This window comes from Entelurus aequoreus, linkage group LG12 (genome assembly GCF_033978785.1).
Source record: "Entelurus aequoreus isolate RoL-2023_Sb linkage group LG12, RoL_Eaeq_v1.1, whole genome shotgun sequence".
Classification (NCBI taxonomy): domain Eukaryota; kingdom Metazoa; phylum Chordata; class Actinopteri; order Syngnathiformes; family Syngnathidae; genus Entelurus; species Entelurus aequoreus.
In genome coordinates, this window is record NC_084742.1 from 11,845,290 (window position 1) to 11,861,927 (window position 16,638).

At 37.7% G+C, this 16,638-nt stretch overlaps 1 protein-coding gene across 1 annotated transcript in view; it reads left to right on the forward strand.

The window, feature by feature from the left end:
* The window catches only part of ptn (pleiotrophin), a 78,837-nt gene that overhangs the window by 47,601 nt on the left and 14,598 nt on the right, over positions 1–16,638 (forward strand). Inside the window, exon 4 of the mRNA XM_062064723.1 lies at positions 1,220–1,381. Coding sequence (XP_061920707.1) covers positions 1,220–1,381 — 162 coding nt within the window. The remainder of the gene's footprint in view (positions 1–1,219; positions 1,382–16,638) is intronic.

The following is a 16,638-nucleotide window of genomic DNA, read 5'->3' on the forward strand; positions in this document are numbered from 1 at the left end:
TTTATGTGTCGAGTTACAGTGAAAATGCAAACATAGAAAGATGCTAAAATGTAATGTTAGCACTTTAGCACGCATATATATACTGGTGTTGAAAACATTTGTGTCCTCCTGTCCCACTCTTTAATACTACATTGTTGTTGTGTCCTCCTTTCAATCTCCTTTGTGTTATGTGTAAAGTTACAGTGAAAATGCTAACATAAAAATATGCTAAAATCTAATTTTAGCACTTTAGCACACATAGCTAACGTTTGTGTCCTCCTTTCCCGCCCCTCTGTTATTTTATGTGTAGCGTTACAGTGGAAATGCTAACATAGAAATATGCTAAAATGTAATGTTAGCACTTTAGCACGCATATATATACTGGTGTTGAAAACATTTGTGTCCTCCTGTCCCACTCTTTAATACTACATTGTTGTTGTGTCCTCCTTTCAATCTCCTTTGTGTTATGTGTAAAGTTACAGTGAAAATGCTAACATAAAAATATGCTAAAATCTAATTTTAGCACTTTAGCACACATAGCTAACGTTTGTGTCCTCCTTTCCCGCCCCTCTGTTATTTTATGTGTAGCGTTACAGTGAAAATGCTAACATAGAAATATACTAAAATTTAATGTTAGCACTTTAGCACGCATAGCTAAACATTTGTATCCTCCTGTCCCACTCTGTAAGGTTACGTAGTTGTATGGCATCTATTACATTGGACAAATTACAGTGTACCTTGAACAATTCTACAAAATGGGACCTTAAAGAGAGGAGGTGGCTTCTTGCCAGATTCCCAGGATCCTTAAGGCTTTTTTAAATGCGGGACATCCTCGCAACAAAGGCTCATCCTCCTCCCCTGATGATGGGCGCCCTCGGAATGTTGATGACAAGGGGGTTCTTTCATGTGTCGCCCCCCTACCAACTCCCCAAATGACTCAGAGTAATATAAGACAAATGTCCCCAAATGGAAGCTGTCTTCACGTCAAAGCAACACATGCCACATGTATTAGCTGCCAGGATTCGAATCCGGAAGTTTCTCCGGCATCCTGGATGCTCCTGATTGCCGTCATCTGTTAGCGGGCGCCATCACGTATCCTCGCCGCCATCTGTTCCTGTTAGCAGACAGCTATAAGCGCCTTTTATGCCGCCAATAAAGACAAAGCATCTGGCGGTGGACGCATTAGCGGGCGGGCGACGAGGAGACAATAAACAAAGCTGTGGAATATTTCTCTCCGCAGGGGAGTGCAAGTACGACTTCCAGGCCTGGGGGGAGTGCGATCCGGCCACGGGCAAGAAGAACAGGACGGGCGTGCTGAAGAGGGCGCTCATGGATGCCACCTGTGCTCCCACCGTCACGGCCAGCAAGCCTTGTGGGAAGATTCCCAAGACTAAACTGCAAGGTGAGTTGAGTTGAGTTGAGTTGGAGTTTATTTGGAACATGCAAGCATACAACATGATACATCACAATTTCCAGTTTCTCTTTTCAACATGTTCGAAAAGGAGTAGGAAGAAGCAGAGCTTATTTAATCCTACCCCTTTTCTTTTACATAACAGTTGCTAAAACTTTTTGTTCACTTCCTGTTCTTAATTTATTCACAATAAACTCCATAAGTAATCACAATAAAAATAAATAAATAAATAATAGTAAGAATTTAATAATAATAATTGGTGAAGTAAGTCATATTTCATATGATGAGATAAGTAAGATTACTTTAAGAATGAATGAATGAATGGATGAAATAAATTGAGAATGTTTGTCATGGTTCTTCTTCTTTGTACTTTGTAAACACTTTAAGTTTGAAGAGTTTCTTGAAGTAGATCATATTAGTACATTGTTTGATTGCTTTGCTTAATCCATTCCATAATTTAATTCCACATATTGATATACTGAAGGTCTTAAGTGTTGTACGTGCAAACAAATGTTTTAAGTTACGTTTTTCTCTAAGATTATATTTCTCCTCTTTTTTTGAGAAGAATTGTTGTATATTCTTGGGTAGCAGGTTATAGTTTGCTTTGTGCATCATTTTAGCTGTTTGCAAATTCACTATGTCGTGGAATTTCAGTATTTTTGATTCAATAAATAAAGGGTTTGTATGTTCTCTATATCCAACATTATGTATTATTCTAACTGATCTTTTTTGTAACACCGTTAATGAATGAAGTGTACTTTTGTAATTATTTCCCCATATTTCTACACAGTAGCTCAGATATGGTAACACTAGTGAGCAGTATAGAATATGAAGGGATTTTTGGTCTAGAACATGTTTTGCTTTATTCATTATTGACGTGTTTCTTGCGACTTTATGTTGTATATTTTTTACGTGAGATTTCCAGTTCAATTTATCATCAATCATTATACCTAGACATTTGGTTTCGTTTACTCTTTCAATTTCTATTCCGTCTATTTGTATTTGTGTTTGACTTTCTCTTCTACTATTACCAAATAGCATTATTTTAGTTTTACTAAGATTCAACGATAGTCTGTTTTTGTCAAACCATCTTTTTAATTTGTTAATTTCTTCTGTTATTATTTGTATTATCTCCTGTGTGTTCTCTCCTGAACAAAACGCTGTTGTATCATCCGCAAATAATACCAACTTTAAATCTTTTGTAACTTTACAAATGTCATTTATATAGAGATTGAATAATTTAGGTCCTAATATTGATCCCTGAGGTACACCACAGGATATATTTAGCGTTGTAGACGTGTGTTCGCCTAGCTTCACGTATTGTTTCCTGTTCGTTAGATAACTTCTTATCCAGTTTAAGACTAACCCTCTGATGCCATATCGTTCTAGTTTTTTGATTAAAATATTGTGATTAATTGTGTCAAATGCTTTAGTTAGATCCATAAAAACTGCTGCCGCACATTTTTTACTATCTATTGCATTGGTAATTTCTTCTGTAATTTCAATTAAAGCCATTGAAGTTGAAACATTAGCTCTGTATCCATATTGGTTCTCTTCGAGTATTCTATTTTTATTTATGAAACTTTCTAATCTGTTATTGAACAGTTTTTCAATGATTTTAGAAAATTGTGGAAGTAGAGAAACAGGTCTATAATTTGTAAATTGATGTTTGTCTCCAGTCTTATAAATTGGTGCAACTTTAGCTATTTTCATTTTGTTTGGAAATGTACCTGTTTGAAATGATAGGTTAGGTGATATGATAGGTGAGAACTTTTACAAAAAAAACAAACACATTTCACTGTTGGAGTAACTTTTTAGCGCCTTTAAAAATTTATAACTTTTGTCCAGAGTGTGGCCTCGCTCTCGGTTTTTGTTGAAATGCTCCTCATTTTTTCAGGACTGCCCCTCCTGTACGCAGATCATGCAGCGTACATCTGAATAGAATAGAATGGACTTTATTGTCAATATATGTGCATATAACGAGATTAAGGACTCCAACTTAAGGTGCGGTAGTGGAAACAAATATGGAATACAAATAAATCACACAAGTAGTAAGAAAGATGAAAAATAAGAATTGAAATAAACTGACTATTATCCAATGAAAACAATAAGCAATCCTGTACAACAGGGGTGTCCAAAATGCGGCCCGGGGGCCATTTGCGGCCCACAGGTCATTTTTAACGGCCCCACGGCACATTCTAAAAATACGATAAAAAAATAGATAATAAAAACATAAAAAGTGGTATAAAAGAGCAAACAGGTGAAATATAACAAGAACACGTTGCAATGTTTACTCTAATAACACAAAGCTGCCATGCAGGCTGTTTCTTTCTTTAAAAAAAAAAGAATCAAAATCAATGTCATTATGAATTATTGACCTATTCAAGGCTCCAATTACGTCACATTAAATATTCTACTTTCAGATATTCTTTTTTTTTTTTTTTTTTAAAGATGTGCCTAAAACGAACCAACAAAAAACATTAACAACAATAAAACTTACAATTGACGGATAGATCTGAAGCTGATCTCAAGATGATTGTGTAAAAGTAAACAGTAAAAATAATTTATTTTGTAACACTTTAATGAGTAGGACCCTTTTGGATCCCCCAATAATTTCAGTGGGATTTTTTTGTGTGTGTCATTGCTCAAAAAATAATAACGAATTAAAATCAATGTTATGAGTTATTGACCTTTTTAGGGCTCCAATTATTTTATAATCTCAAATATTCCACTTTAAAATTTCATTGGGGGAAAATATTGCATATTTGGTGTTTTTTCCATTAAAAAAAAACAGGGTTTTCTCTGACAAAAATAGCATACAACCTAATGTTTAAAAACGCTATATTGACAGATAGACCTAATGTTGATCTAGAGATTCAAACTTTGAATAATAATAATAATAATAATAATAATACTAAACAATGACACATTTTTTATATTTTTTGGACCAAAACCCTTTGGGTTCACCGGGATCAAGCCTGAGTGGAGGCCTAAATGTATTTTTTTTATACATATATTGTACTGGTATTTAAAATAAAAAATATCAAAATGGCCCCCGCTTGCTTAGATTTTTCAGTGTGCGGCCCTCGGTGGAAAAAGTTTGGACACCCCTGCTGTTCAACATACAAAACAATATACAAAATAGTGTACAATATACAGAACTGTTGGGAGTGTTTGGTGTTAAGTCCATCCATCCATTTGTTACCGCTTGTCCCTTTCGGGGTCGCGGGGGGTCGCTGGAGCCTATCTCAGCTGCATTCGGGTGGAAGGCGGGGTACACCCTGGACAAGTCGCCACCTCATCGCAGGGCCAACACAGATAGACAGACAACATTCACACTCACATTCACACACTAGGGCCAATTTAGTGTTGCCAATCAACTTATCCCCAGGTGCATGTCTTTGGAGGTGGGAGGAAGCCGGAAAAAATATCAATAAATGGGCGCATTATATTAAGTCTTATGTATTCAAGGTCAAAGTCAAGGTTTCTTTAATGCAGGGGTGTCCAAAGTTTTTCCACTGAGGGCCGCACACTGAAAAATCAAAGCAAGCGGGGGCCATTTTGATATTTTTTATTTTAAAAACCAATATATAAAAAAGATACATTTAGGCCTCCACTCAGACTTGATCCCGGGGACCCCAAAAGGTTTTGGTCAAAAAAAATATTACAAATGTGTCATTATTTAGTATTATTATTATTATTATTATTCAAGGTTTAAATCTCTAGATCAACATTAGGTCTATCTGTCAATGTAACGCTTTTAAAGATTTAAGTTGTATGCCATTTTTGTCAAGGAAAACCGTGTTTTTTTATGGAAAAAAAACACAAAATATGCAATATTTTCCCCCAATAAAATTTTAAAGTGGAATATTTGAGATTATATAATAATTGGAGTCTTAAAAAGGTCAATAACTCATAACAACATTGATTTTCATTCATTATTTTTTGAGCAATGACACTTAAAAAAAAAAAGTCCCACTAAAATTATCGGGGATCCAAAAGAGTACTGCTCAGTAAAGTTTAAAAAAATTAATCCAACAAATTTTAAAACTTTTACCACAATAGTCTCAAGATCAACTTCAGATCTATCCGTCAATTATAAGTTTTATTGTTGTTTATGTTTTTTGTTTGTTCTTTTTAGGCCCTACTTTAAAAAACTTTGTTTTTTAAATGGCAACCAAAAAATATGCAACATTTTCCCCCCAAAATATCTCAAAGTGGAATATTTAATGTGAAGTAAATGGAGCCTTGAATAGGTCAATAATTCATAATGACATTGATTTTGATTCATTATTATTTTTTAAAGAAAGAAACAGCCTGCATGGTAGCTTTGTGTTATTAGAGTAAATAATGCAACATTTTCTTGTTACATTTCACCTGTTTGCTCTTTTATACCACTTTTTATGTTTTTTATTTTTTTTTCATCGTATTTTTAGAATGTGCCGTGGGGCCGTTAAAAAATTACCTGCGGGCCGCAAATGGCCCCCGGGCCGCACTTTGGACACCCCTGCTTTAATGGTACCCGGAGGTAAAATAGTTGTATTTTTTATAATTCAGCATCAAAACAGAATGAAGCAAGCAAACACAAATCTTATAAAACATAAAAAACATTTTAAAAATCCACAAAAGATCACCAGCATACAGGCACACTGTACAACAATGAAATATAATACCTAATAAACCAATAAAATCATTGTGATTCCTAGCCCCTTCCTGCTCTGTCACTGATAGGAATATAATGGAAAATCCCTGGTTTTAATTATTCTCAGTCGGAACTGTGTCAGGAAGGTTTGAAAATGTGTGTTTTCAATTATGTTGAATTTATTATTATTTTCACCAAAAAAATTATAAATTATTAACATATCCAGTAATGTATTTTGGTACAAAACATGCATCAAAAAAAGTTTAATTTAGAATAGTATAAAAATCCCTGGTTCATTTTTTAAACTTGTCTGCTGGTGGTGTGCCGCCGTATTTTTTTTTTATTAAAAAGATGTGCCTTGGCTCAAAAAAGGTTGAAAAACACTGCCTTAATAAAACTAGATGATCCTTTGAGGATGGTTGTGGCGGTGATGGTAATAACGCTGATGTTGATAATGATTTTGATATTGGTATGAGAGGGACAAGCGGTATAAAATGGATGGATGGATGGATGGATGGTGATGATGCTGATGCTGATGACGATACTGATGTTGATGATGATGACAAAGATATGATGCAGAGTGCCATGCTCTTTGAGGGTAGACACTTTACATACTAAATGCACTTTATGAGGCAGCATCAAATGATGTTGGGTATGATGACAATTTGTGTTGCTATTTTACTGATTTTTTTACTTTATTTATTATACTGTTTTGTATGAATGTCTCTCACTGCGAGCCAAATTTACCTGCAAGTACTAATAAAAAAATCATATCTAAATATTTGGCAGCACGGTGGTGCTCGTGCCTCACAGCGAGAAGGTCCTGGGTTGGATTACCGCGCTGTTCTTTCATTTTCCAATATACTGACTACTCAGCAGTGTTATTAAAGTCTAAGTCTAAGTCTTATGTTAGTGACATTGAACATTTATTGGCTCTGCTAATGGAATATATGTACTACTTTTGTAAAGAAAAAAAAACCGGACTTAAAATCCAAAAGCTACAAAGACAAACATTGACACTCAACTTTTTGCTGGAATATACAAGTAGTAAATAATCTACTTTAGTCAACCTTAACAACAAGGTTAAAGTCACTGTTTTGTGTAAAACACAATCTATTTTATGGCAAAATGACGCAAAAGACCTGATTACAGTTGTGACCCTTAGAGAGTCACAGGGAAATGATGAGTCTGGCGCAGCAGTCATTTTTGAAATTAAAACAGCTGGTCCTACTCAGTGGCCTAGTGGTTGGAGTGTCCGCCCTTAGATCGGTAGGTTGTGAGTTCAAACCCCGGCTGAGTCATACCAAAGACCAAAAATGGGACCCATTACCTCCTTGCTTGGCACTCAGCATCAAGGGTTAGAATTGGGGGTTAAATCACCAAAAATGATTCCCGGGCGCGGCCACCGCTGCTGCTCACTGCTCTCCTCACCTCCCAGGGGGTGAACAAGGGGATGGGTCAAATGCAGAGGACAAATTTCACCACACCTAGTGTGTGTGTGGCAATCATTGGTACTTCAACTGTTGAAACGAATTGCTGAGACCAGCAACCTGGACACTGGCATTTACCTAGTTGAGAAGTCTGGAATGACCGAAAAGTGGAGCCATTTGATGACAGATTGCAACATGGATGCCGAGTCTTGGGTTGCAGACATTTTTAATCACAACCAGCTGGGATCAGGGGCAACGCAAGGTGATGCAGCATGCACCATTGCCTATGTCTTAAGCAAATTGTTGAGCCATGCTCCTACTCCGATGACTGAGAGGCACTGCTCAAATTCCGACTCCCATACTACAGAGAGGTTCCCATAGCACCTGTTGATAGAGACATAATAGAAAAAGATGGGATCAAAGGACTCCAGGGAGCACTTATTGCAGCCTCAAGCTGGAATCCTCTATGGCTCCGTTTACACCGCACATCAAATCTGATTATTTTCCCCTCAAATGACACAGATCGGATTTGTGCTACGAATCTGATCTTTTCACATCAGATTCAGGCCACATCAGGAGGTTGTCCAAATCTGATTGGATTATGATCTTTTCGAATGTGACCTCAGTCTAAACGCAACGCGACCTGAATGCGACTTGAATGTGACTTTTTTTTGTCAGCTTTGGGCAAGCTACGTCACTCGTGTGTGCCACGAAAGACGCAGACATTTCATCACAAAATCCGGTTTTTGGATAATTATAGGGTTTATGTACCAAACCCAAAACCAGTGAAGTTGGCACGTTGTGTAAATCGTAAATAAAAATAAAATGCAATGATTTGCAAATCCTTTTCAACCTATATTCAATTGAATAGACTGCAAAGACAAGATACTTAACGTTCGAACTGGAAAACTTTGCAAATATTAGCTCATTTGGAATTTGATGCCTGCAACATGTTTAAAAAAAGCTGGCAAAAAAGACTGAGAAAGTTGAGGAATGCTCATCAAACACTTATTTGGAACATCCCACGGGTGAACAGGCTAATTGGGAACATGTGGGTGCCATGATTGGGTATAAAAGCAGCTTCCATGAAATGCTCAGTCATTCACAAACAAGGATGGGGCGAGGGTCACCACTTTGTCAACAAATGCCTGAGCAAATTGTCCAACAGTTCAAGAACAACATTTCTCAACGAGATATTGCAAGGAATTTAGGGATTTCACCATCTACGGCCCGTAATATTATCAAAAGGTTCAGAGAATCTGGAGAAATTGCTGCACGTAAGCAGCAAGGCTGAAAACCAACATTGAATGCCCGTGACCTTCGATCCCTCAGGGTCTAGCAATGATGAATGACACATTAAAACATGAATAACTTAAAAAACATAATAGTTTCAGTAAAAATGCAAAAACTATTAGGACAACTTTAGGAGTTATTTATGTTAAGATTTGAATTTGGACTACTGGCTTTCACTTTTTAATTTGTATTGTTCCCATTCAAAGCATGCAGCAACATTTTACATCTTGAAATATTAGACAGGGGATACAATGCCCGATTCCTGAAAGGCGTCAAGAAATGACTTCCACAATGTTCTGCACTTCCACTGTTCCTTCTCGTGTGGCCAGATGGGAATTCACAAATGATCGTAGCTGTCAGGTCCAAACACTGATGACATCTATTAAACAAGACAAGAAGCAAGGAATTGAACAGAGACAGAATTCAATTTGGCTCAATGAGGAGAAACGTCTGGACTGTACTCTTTGCACAGTTCCACCACGCTCTGACGAAAGATTGTACGCCTCTTATTTGGACTTTCCCTGATTACATGGCAACAGCTGTTTCTAAGGCACGGGGGTCGTAAACAGCCATCGCCTTTGATTCCTTCAAAGAAAAGGCCCCAGGACAATATATTTCTGTTGATTACAATACATCAAAGAAACAGAACACCTTCATGTTGCTTCCCATCCTACACAGTGGAGTTTTACAAGCCTTCTTCTTGGTAGGATCAAAGACAGCTTTCGTCTTCTCGCCGTGAACTCATGGCAACACAAAGTTTTGTGATAACTTAGATACAATTATTGTAACAATAGCACAAGTTGAGGTTGATGGTAATTGTGAGGAAAATGAGTGTAATGATAATTGTTTGTGTTTGCTAATGGGCAAGTATTGAAGTGGTATGCTATTTCTGTGTCTGGCACCTTGCTGGGAAAAGTTTGGCCACCTTGGTGTGAGCTGACAATCCCTGCAGCGCATGTTTGTACCTCGGCTCCGCACTTGCTGACTGACTCCATTTTATTGCAATACTTCTTCAAACAGACTTGTTGAAGCCGCTGCCTTCAATGAATAAATACGTGAAAATGTCCTTTGTCAGTGTCGGCCACAGCGAGGCTCGCTGGCGCCGACTGAAGCTGGCGGTTTTGTGGTGTCAGCCAGGAAGTGTGCGTGTATGAATTATGGATGGCGTTCAGACACGCTAAGACTCTCGAACACTCGGAAAGCAACAAGAGCTCACAACGTTGTCTTCTTCTACGTCATGCATGCCAATAAGGACCTCCATCCCAGCATCCCTGTTGCAGGAGTCTTTAAAATATCCTCACTCCTCTGGCCCTGATGACAAAAAACATTGGCTTCCCAAAAACTGGAAGACAGGAAAATGTCATGTTTTTTTCCCCCCACTTTAGACAAGTCAGCCTTTTAATAATACTTCAGCGTGAAATGTACTTATCAAGTAGCACTTATGTTTTTGAGATCCAAATCTCTTAAAATACACTATATTGCCAAAAGTACACTGCAAAAAGTCAGTGTTCAAAAACAAGAAAAACAAAAATGAGGGGTGTTTTATTTGAACTAAGCAAAATTATCTGCCAATAGAACAAGACAATTTGGCTTGTAAAGACTCTCCAAAACAAGTAAAATTAGCTAACCTCAATGAACCCAAAATACCTTAAAATAAGAATATTCTCAGTAATAACAAGTGTACTTTTCTTGGTAGAAAAAAAAGAGACCTTTTTGCTCAATATGTTGAAAAATATTCTTAAATTAAGTAAATCCTAGTGCCATTATCTTGACATAATGATATGCGCTCGGCATTACATTTCTTGAAACCAGCAAACTTAATTTCCCCCAGGGATCAATAAAGTACATTCTATTCTATTCTATTATACTAAAAACTAATTTATTGTTCTTAATGGGAAGGCAACAAGGCAACCGCTTGTTACTCTCGGGGTCTCATAGCCGTTCAGGCAAATCATATTGTCTAAAAATGCATTTTTCCATCGACAACATGACATCATCGCGCCAACTGCGTGCTCTTTCAGTCAATTAGTGCGCATATATACAGCCCGGCCCCCGGCCAATTTTTTTTAAATTGTAATTTTGAAGAATTTACCTGAATGTGCATGAACTATCTCTGTTCAAAATTGTTTGAAATATCACATGTTAAATGTTTAAATATTAACTGTCCGTTTACTGTACTGTGCCCATTGTACTACTATACGAGTACGTATTTTCTATTGTTTCATTGAAAATAAAACAGCAAAGTCCATTTGGCTGTCATCTGTTTTAATTATGAGACACAATTGTGTCAAAGTCATGATTTTTTTTTTCATGCTTGAAATAAGAAATGATTACTTTAAAAAAGTAGTGTTGATGACACAGCTTTGCAACAGTTGATATTCTAGTTTCAAGCATGTTTTACTCAATATAGGTCATAACATCTTAGCAACAAGCTGTAATATCTTACTGAGATCATTTAGGACCAATACCCTTAAAACAAGTAAAACACTCTAACATAAAATTTGCTTAGTGAGAAGAATGATCTTATCAGACAGAAAATAAGCAAATATCACCCTTATTTGAGATATTTCATCTTACTTAGATTTCAGTTTTTGCAGTGTGTGCTTGTTCTATTTTTAAACAAAGAAAACAATCTGAAGTTGTCTTTATTTTTAAGTTATCGTGCTGTAGATTGGGAGTAGATTTTTCTCCATGTGGCCCCCCCATCTAAAATGAGTTTGTCACCCCTGTCTTAAGGCTAAAATGCAAATTTAGTTTCCTGCCTGCTTCAAACTCGCTAAATTTGTTCACGATGACAAAAAGTCGTCTTTGATTGTCTGTCATCTTCCAAGACGAGCTGATTGCACATTCCCAGTGCCGCAAAAACAACGCCGCTCTGCCGTAATTAGCGCTTGGCGTGATGGAAATCCACCTACTTAAGTGTCGCGCTGATGAAGCGGCGTTGACGGCGAGGTGAGGAGGTTAACTCGCTATTCATGCGTAATCACACCCTGTTTGCTTTGCTTCTCGCTCCCACCTTCCAGCGCCCGCGCTGACGGGAGAATGTCAAACAGCGCGCACCTCCGCACTTTTGTTAGCTCCGCAAACGAGGACGTAATTGACCCGCCGACGTTTGTCCGAACAAGAGTGCCAAATTGATGCCAGTCTTATCGCGCTCCGGCAGATGAGTTTGCTTAACCTCGTGGTCGCTCGTTTGAACTCCGTTACGCCCGGTGAAGCCTCGCATTTGCATGGCGAGCACGGACAAGGCTTTTCTTTGGCGCGGAAACGCTTGCTAGTCCACTTTGTTTGTGTCAATATCATTTTCTAGAACAATAACGCGATACTTTTTTGTCATCCCCCACGTTTGGTTTTGTTGTCGCGTCACGTCTAACTAGCACAAAGCAAGCGATAATTAGCGTTTCATTAAACTAATAAACATTAAACTAACTAATTTGATTACATTTACTAGCAATTAATTAAACTAAAGCATTTATATGAACGTTGCTGTGAGGAACTCGCATGGCTGCCGTTTGTGTGTCCCCAAGATGCAAGAACCAGGAGGAGGATGATTTTAATTTAACATAAACAGAAAATAAAGCGGTCTTGCATAAAAAGTTCCAAACATAGAGAGTCTATCATCGAGCACTGAGGAGTGCTCGAGAGAAAACATAAATAGACATATGCTGATTGGCAGCAGGTGCCAATCAACGGCAGGTGAGGAGAAAACAGTGCTCGGCGGAACAAACAGGAAATATAACAAAATAAGAGCACTGACAGGAAGTAATACAAAAACCAGGAAACAAACTGAAATGAAGTGACTGATCGTCACAGTTGCCTAGCCTTAAAAATTAATTTAATACCAATATAAGTTGGTGATGATTTTGAATAGTCAGAATTTTTTTCTGATTTTAGACAATTAGCATTTCTTGACGAGCAACACAAGCTAAAATGCACATTTATATGAAAGTTGATGCGCTTGCAAATCGATGTTATACAAACTTTCTGAGGCTCTACCGAAGTGGTCAATACTTTTTTGTAGAGATGTCCGATAATGGCTTTTTTGCCGATATTCCGATATTGTCCAACTCTTAATTACCGATTCCGATATCAACCGATACCGATATATACAGTGGTGGAATTAACACATTATTATGCCTAATTTTGTTGTGATGCCCCGCTGGATGCATTAAACAATGTAACAAGGTTTTCCAAAATAAATCAACTCAATTTATGGAAAGAAATGCCAACATGGCACTGCCATATTTATTATTGAAATCACAAAGTGCATTATTTTTTTTTAACATGCCTCAAAACAGCAGCTTGGAATTTGGGACATGCTCTCACTCAGTGTTGTTTTTGACAACCATCTTACATTTAGTCTTAGTCTTAGTCTTTTGGACTAAAATGCTTATTAGTTTTAGTCACATTTTAGTCACTTTTATATGTGATAGTTTTAGTCCAGTTTTAGTCGACGAAAACTCAAAAGGGTTTTAGTCTAGTTTTAGTCGATGAAAAGTCAAAAAAAAAGAATAAAAAGTATAATATAAGTGTATAAGTATAATTTTTTAACAAATTAATTTAGGTCAATAAGTATTGGAGATTGCTGTTGGGCAGTGTCACACATAAGTTGTGAAAATAGCAGCAGATCTATACACTACCGTTCAAAAGTTTGGGGTCACCCAAACAATTTTGTGGAATAGCCTTCATTTCTAAGAACAAGAATAGACTGTCGAGTTTCAGATGAAAGTTCTCTTTTCCTGGCCATTTTCAGCGTTTAACACTAGAAGTCCCAGCATTTTTCTGTCTACCTAGAAGACCCAGAGAGGGGTCATTTGGCCCGATGCTTTTCCCGAATACACTAATCACTCATTTTGTTATGGTAATGAGGCTGTTAGGGGCAGTTTGTCTAGGTAGACAGAAAAATTATACATGTGGGAAATGCCGAAAGGAGCAATGGCAGTGCCAGGATTGTGAGTGACTGCTCAAATGTATGTCAGTCACGTTTACATGGACATGGTTTTTCATTCTTTGTAAATATGCTTTTTTCTTTGTAAATTTTTTTTTTAAAACTATTTTTGGCACATAAAAATAACAATTGCTTCTGCAACAACCCTCCACACCAAAACTGGGAAAACAGTTGCTTTTTCATTCTTTGTAAATATGTTTTGTTTTGTATTTTTTTTAACAATAAATGTCAGAGTGTTGATCCCTTCATTCTGTTGATCCTTGCAAAAACACACACAACCTACCTCAGAACTAAAGCTTGAGCTGTAAGGTCCCCTCCCCCACACAGGCTCAAGTGGCCCCCTGCCGTGTGCCACTAACAGCCACATTTTCATAACAAAAGGAGTGTCCACAGGGGGGACTAGGGGTCAAATGACCCTCTTGTGTGTTTTCTAGGTAAAAATGTCAATTGACCCTTCTCTGGGACTTCGCGTGTTAATTGACCCCACAAATGTGATGCTCCACAAACTCAATCTGCTCAAAGGAAGGTCAGTTTTGTAGCTTCTGTGACGAGCTAAACTGTTTTCAGATGTGTGAACATGATTGCACAAGGGTTTTCTAATCATCAATTAGCCTTCTGAGCCAATGAGCAAACACATTGTACCATCAGAACACTGGAGTGATAGTTGCTGGAAATGGGCCTCTATACACCTATCCAATCCAATCCAATGCACTTTATTTATATAGCACATTTACACAACAAGAATGTTTCCAAAGTGCTGCACAGCCATGTTAAAAACAATATTAAAAACAATATTAAAAACGATATTAAAAATAATATTAAAAACAATATTATGCTACACCAATGACTGAATAAAAACAAAGAATAAATGAATAGAAAACCAATACAGAGACAATATAAAAAATAAATATGATTAAAAACGATATTAAAGGGTAAAACCAATTAAAACATTTAAATAGACATCAAAATTTATAACCCTAACCCTAACCACACAGGACAACAGAGGACAGAAGACCACACAACTCACGTAGTGTTAAAAGCCAAAGAATAAAAGTGGGTCTTAAGACGAGACTTAAAACACTCCACTGTGGGAGCAGTTTGAACATGGAGGGGCAGAGTGTTCCAGAGTTTAGGGCCGATCACAGAGAAGGCCCTGTCTCCCCTGGTTTTAAGTCTCGTCCTATCTACCTATGTAGATATTGCACCAAAAACCAGACATTTGCAGCTAGAATAGTCATTTACCACATTAGCAATGTATAGAGTGTATTTATTTAAAGTTAAGACTAGTTTAAAGTTATCTTCATTGAAAAGTACAGTGCTTTTCCTTCAAAAATAAGGACATTTAAATGTGACCCCAAACTTTTGAACGGTAGTGTAAGTTCAACCCATTGTAAGCTTGCAGATCTGCTATTTTCACAAATAATAACAATAAAGGAATGGTTTTAGACATATAAGGTTTCCACCCAACAGCAAATTTCTGATCCAAGGATTGTGTATTACACACAGATAAAGTGGTAACAGTGGAATCAAAGTTCATTACTCCAAAAAATATATAGCATGAGGAGGTTGAGGTGGGCGGGTTTGAGGTGGTGGTGGTGGGGGGGTAGCGGGGTGTATATTGTAGCGTCCCGGAAGAGTTAGTACTGCAAGGGGTTCTGGGTATTTGTTCTGTTGTGTTTATGTTGTGTTACGGTGCGGATGTTCTCCCGAAATGTGTTTGTCATTCTTGTTTGCTGTGGGTTCACAGTGTGGCGCATATTTGTAACAGTGTTAAAGTTGTTTACACAGCAACCCTCAGTGTGACCTGTATGGCCGTTGACCAAGTATGGCTTGCATTCACTTGTGTGTGTGAAAAGCCGTAGATATCATGTGACCGGGCCGGCACGCAAAGGCAGTGCCTTTAAGGCACGCCCCCAATATTGTTGTCAGGGTGGAAATCGGGAGAAATTCGGGAGAATGGTTGCCCCGGGAGATTTTCGGGAGGGGCACTGAAATTCGGGAGTCTCCCGGGAAAACCGGGAGGGTTGGCAAGTATGACTGGGAGACGCAACTGCTCTGTACATCTCCCTATGTCCGTGTACCACTCCATACAGCGGCGTTTTAAAAAGTCATAAACTTTACTTTTTGAAACCAATACCGATAATTTCCAATATTACATTTTAAAGCATTTATCAGCCGATAATATCGGCAGTCCGATATTATCGGACATCTCTACTTTTTTTCAATCCGCCACGTTTAGTCTGATTGCTGCTGCCCGCTGATGTCTAGCTACAGTTAGCATTTCTTGGTGAAGAAACTAGCTCAAATGTACATTTCTATAAACATTGCTGTGATAGAAAATTGAATTTATACCGAAGTACTAAAACTTCCTAAGCCTGTGTTGATGTCGTTGGACGGCAGTCATGCAACTTCTCAGCTGCATAAATTGCGCGGTATTGTTGCTAGGAATTAAATGGCGCCCCTTATGGGTTGTGGTCAAATTGCTTCGCTGTCTTGAGTTTCCAATCATTTCTACAACTGTTATTTTTTTGTAATAGAGTGATTGGAGCACATACTTTTTGGTCACAAAAAACATTCATGAAGTTTGGTTCTTTTATGAATTTATTACGGGTCTACTGAAAATGTGACCATATCTGCTGGGTCAAAAGTATACATAATGCAATGTTAATATTTGGTTACATGTCCCTTGGCAAGTTTCACTGCAATAAGGCGTTTTTGGTAGCCATCCACAAGCTTCTGGTTGAGTTTTTGACCACTCCTCTTGACAAAATTGGTGCAGTTCAGCTAAATTTGTTGGTTTTCTGACACAGACTTGTTTCTTCAGCATTGTCCACACGTTTAAGTCAGGACTTTGGGAAGGCCATTCTAAAACCTTAATTCTAGCCTGATTTAGCCGTTCCTTTACCACTTTTGACGTGTGTTTGGGGTCATTGTC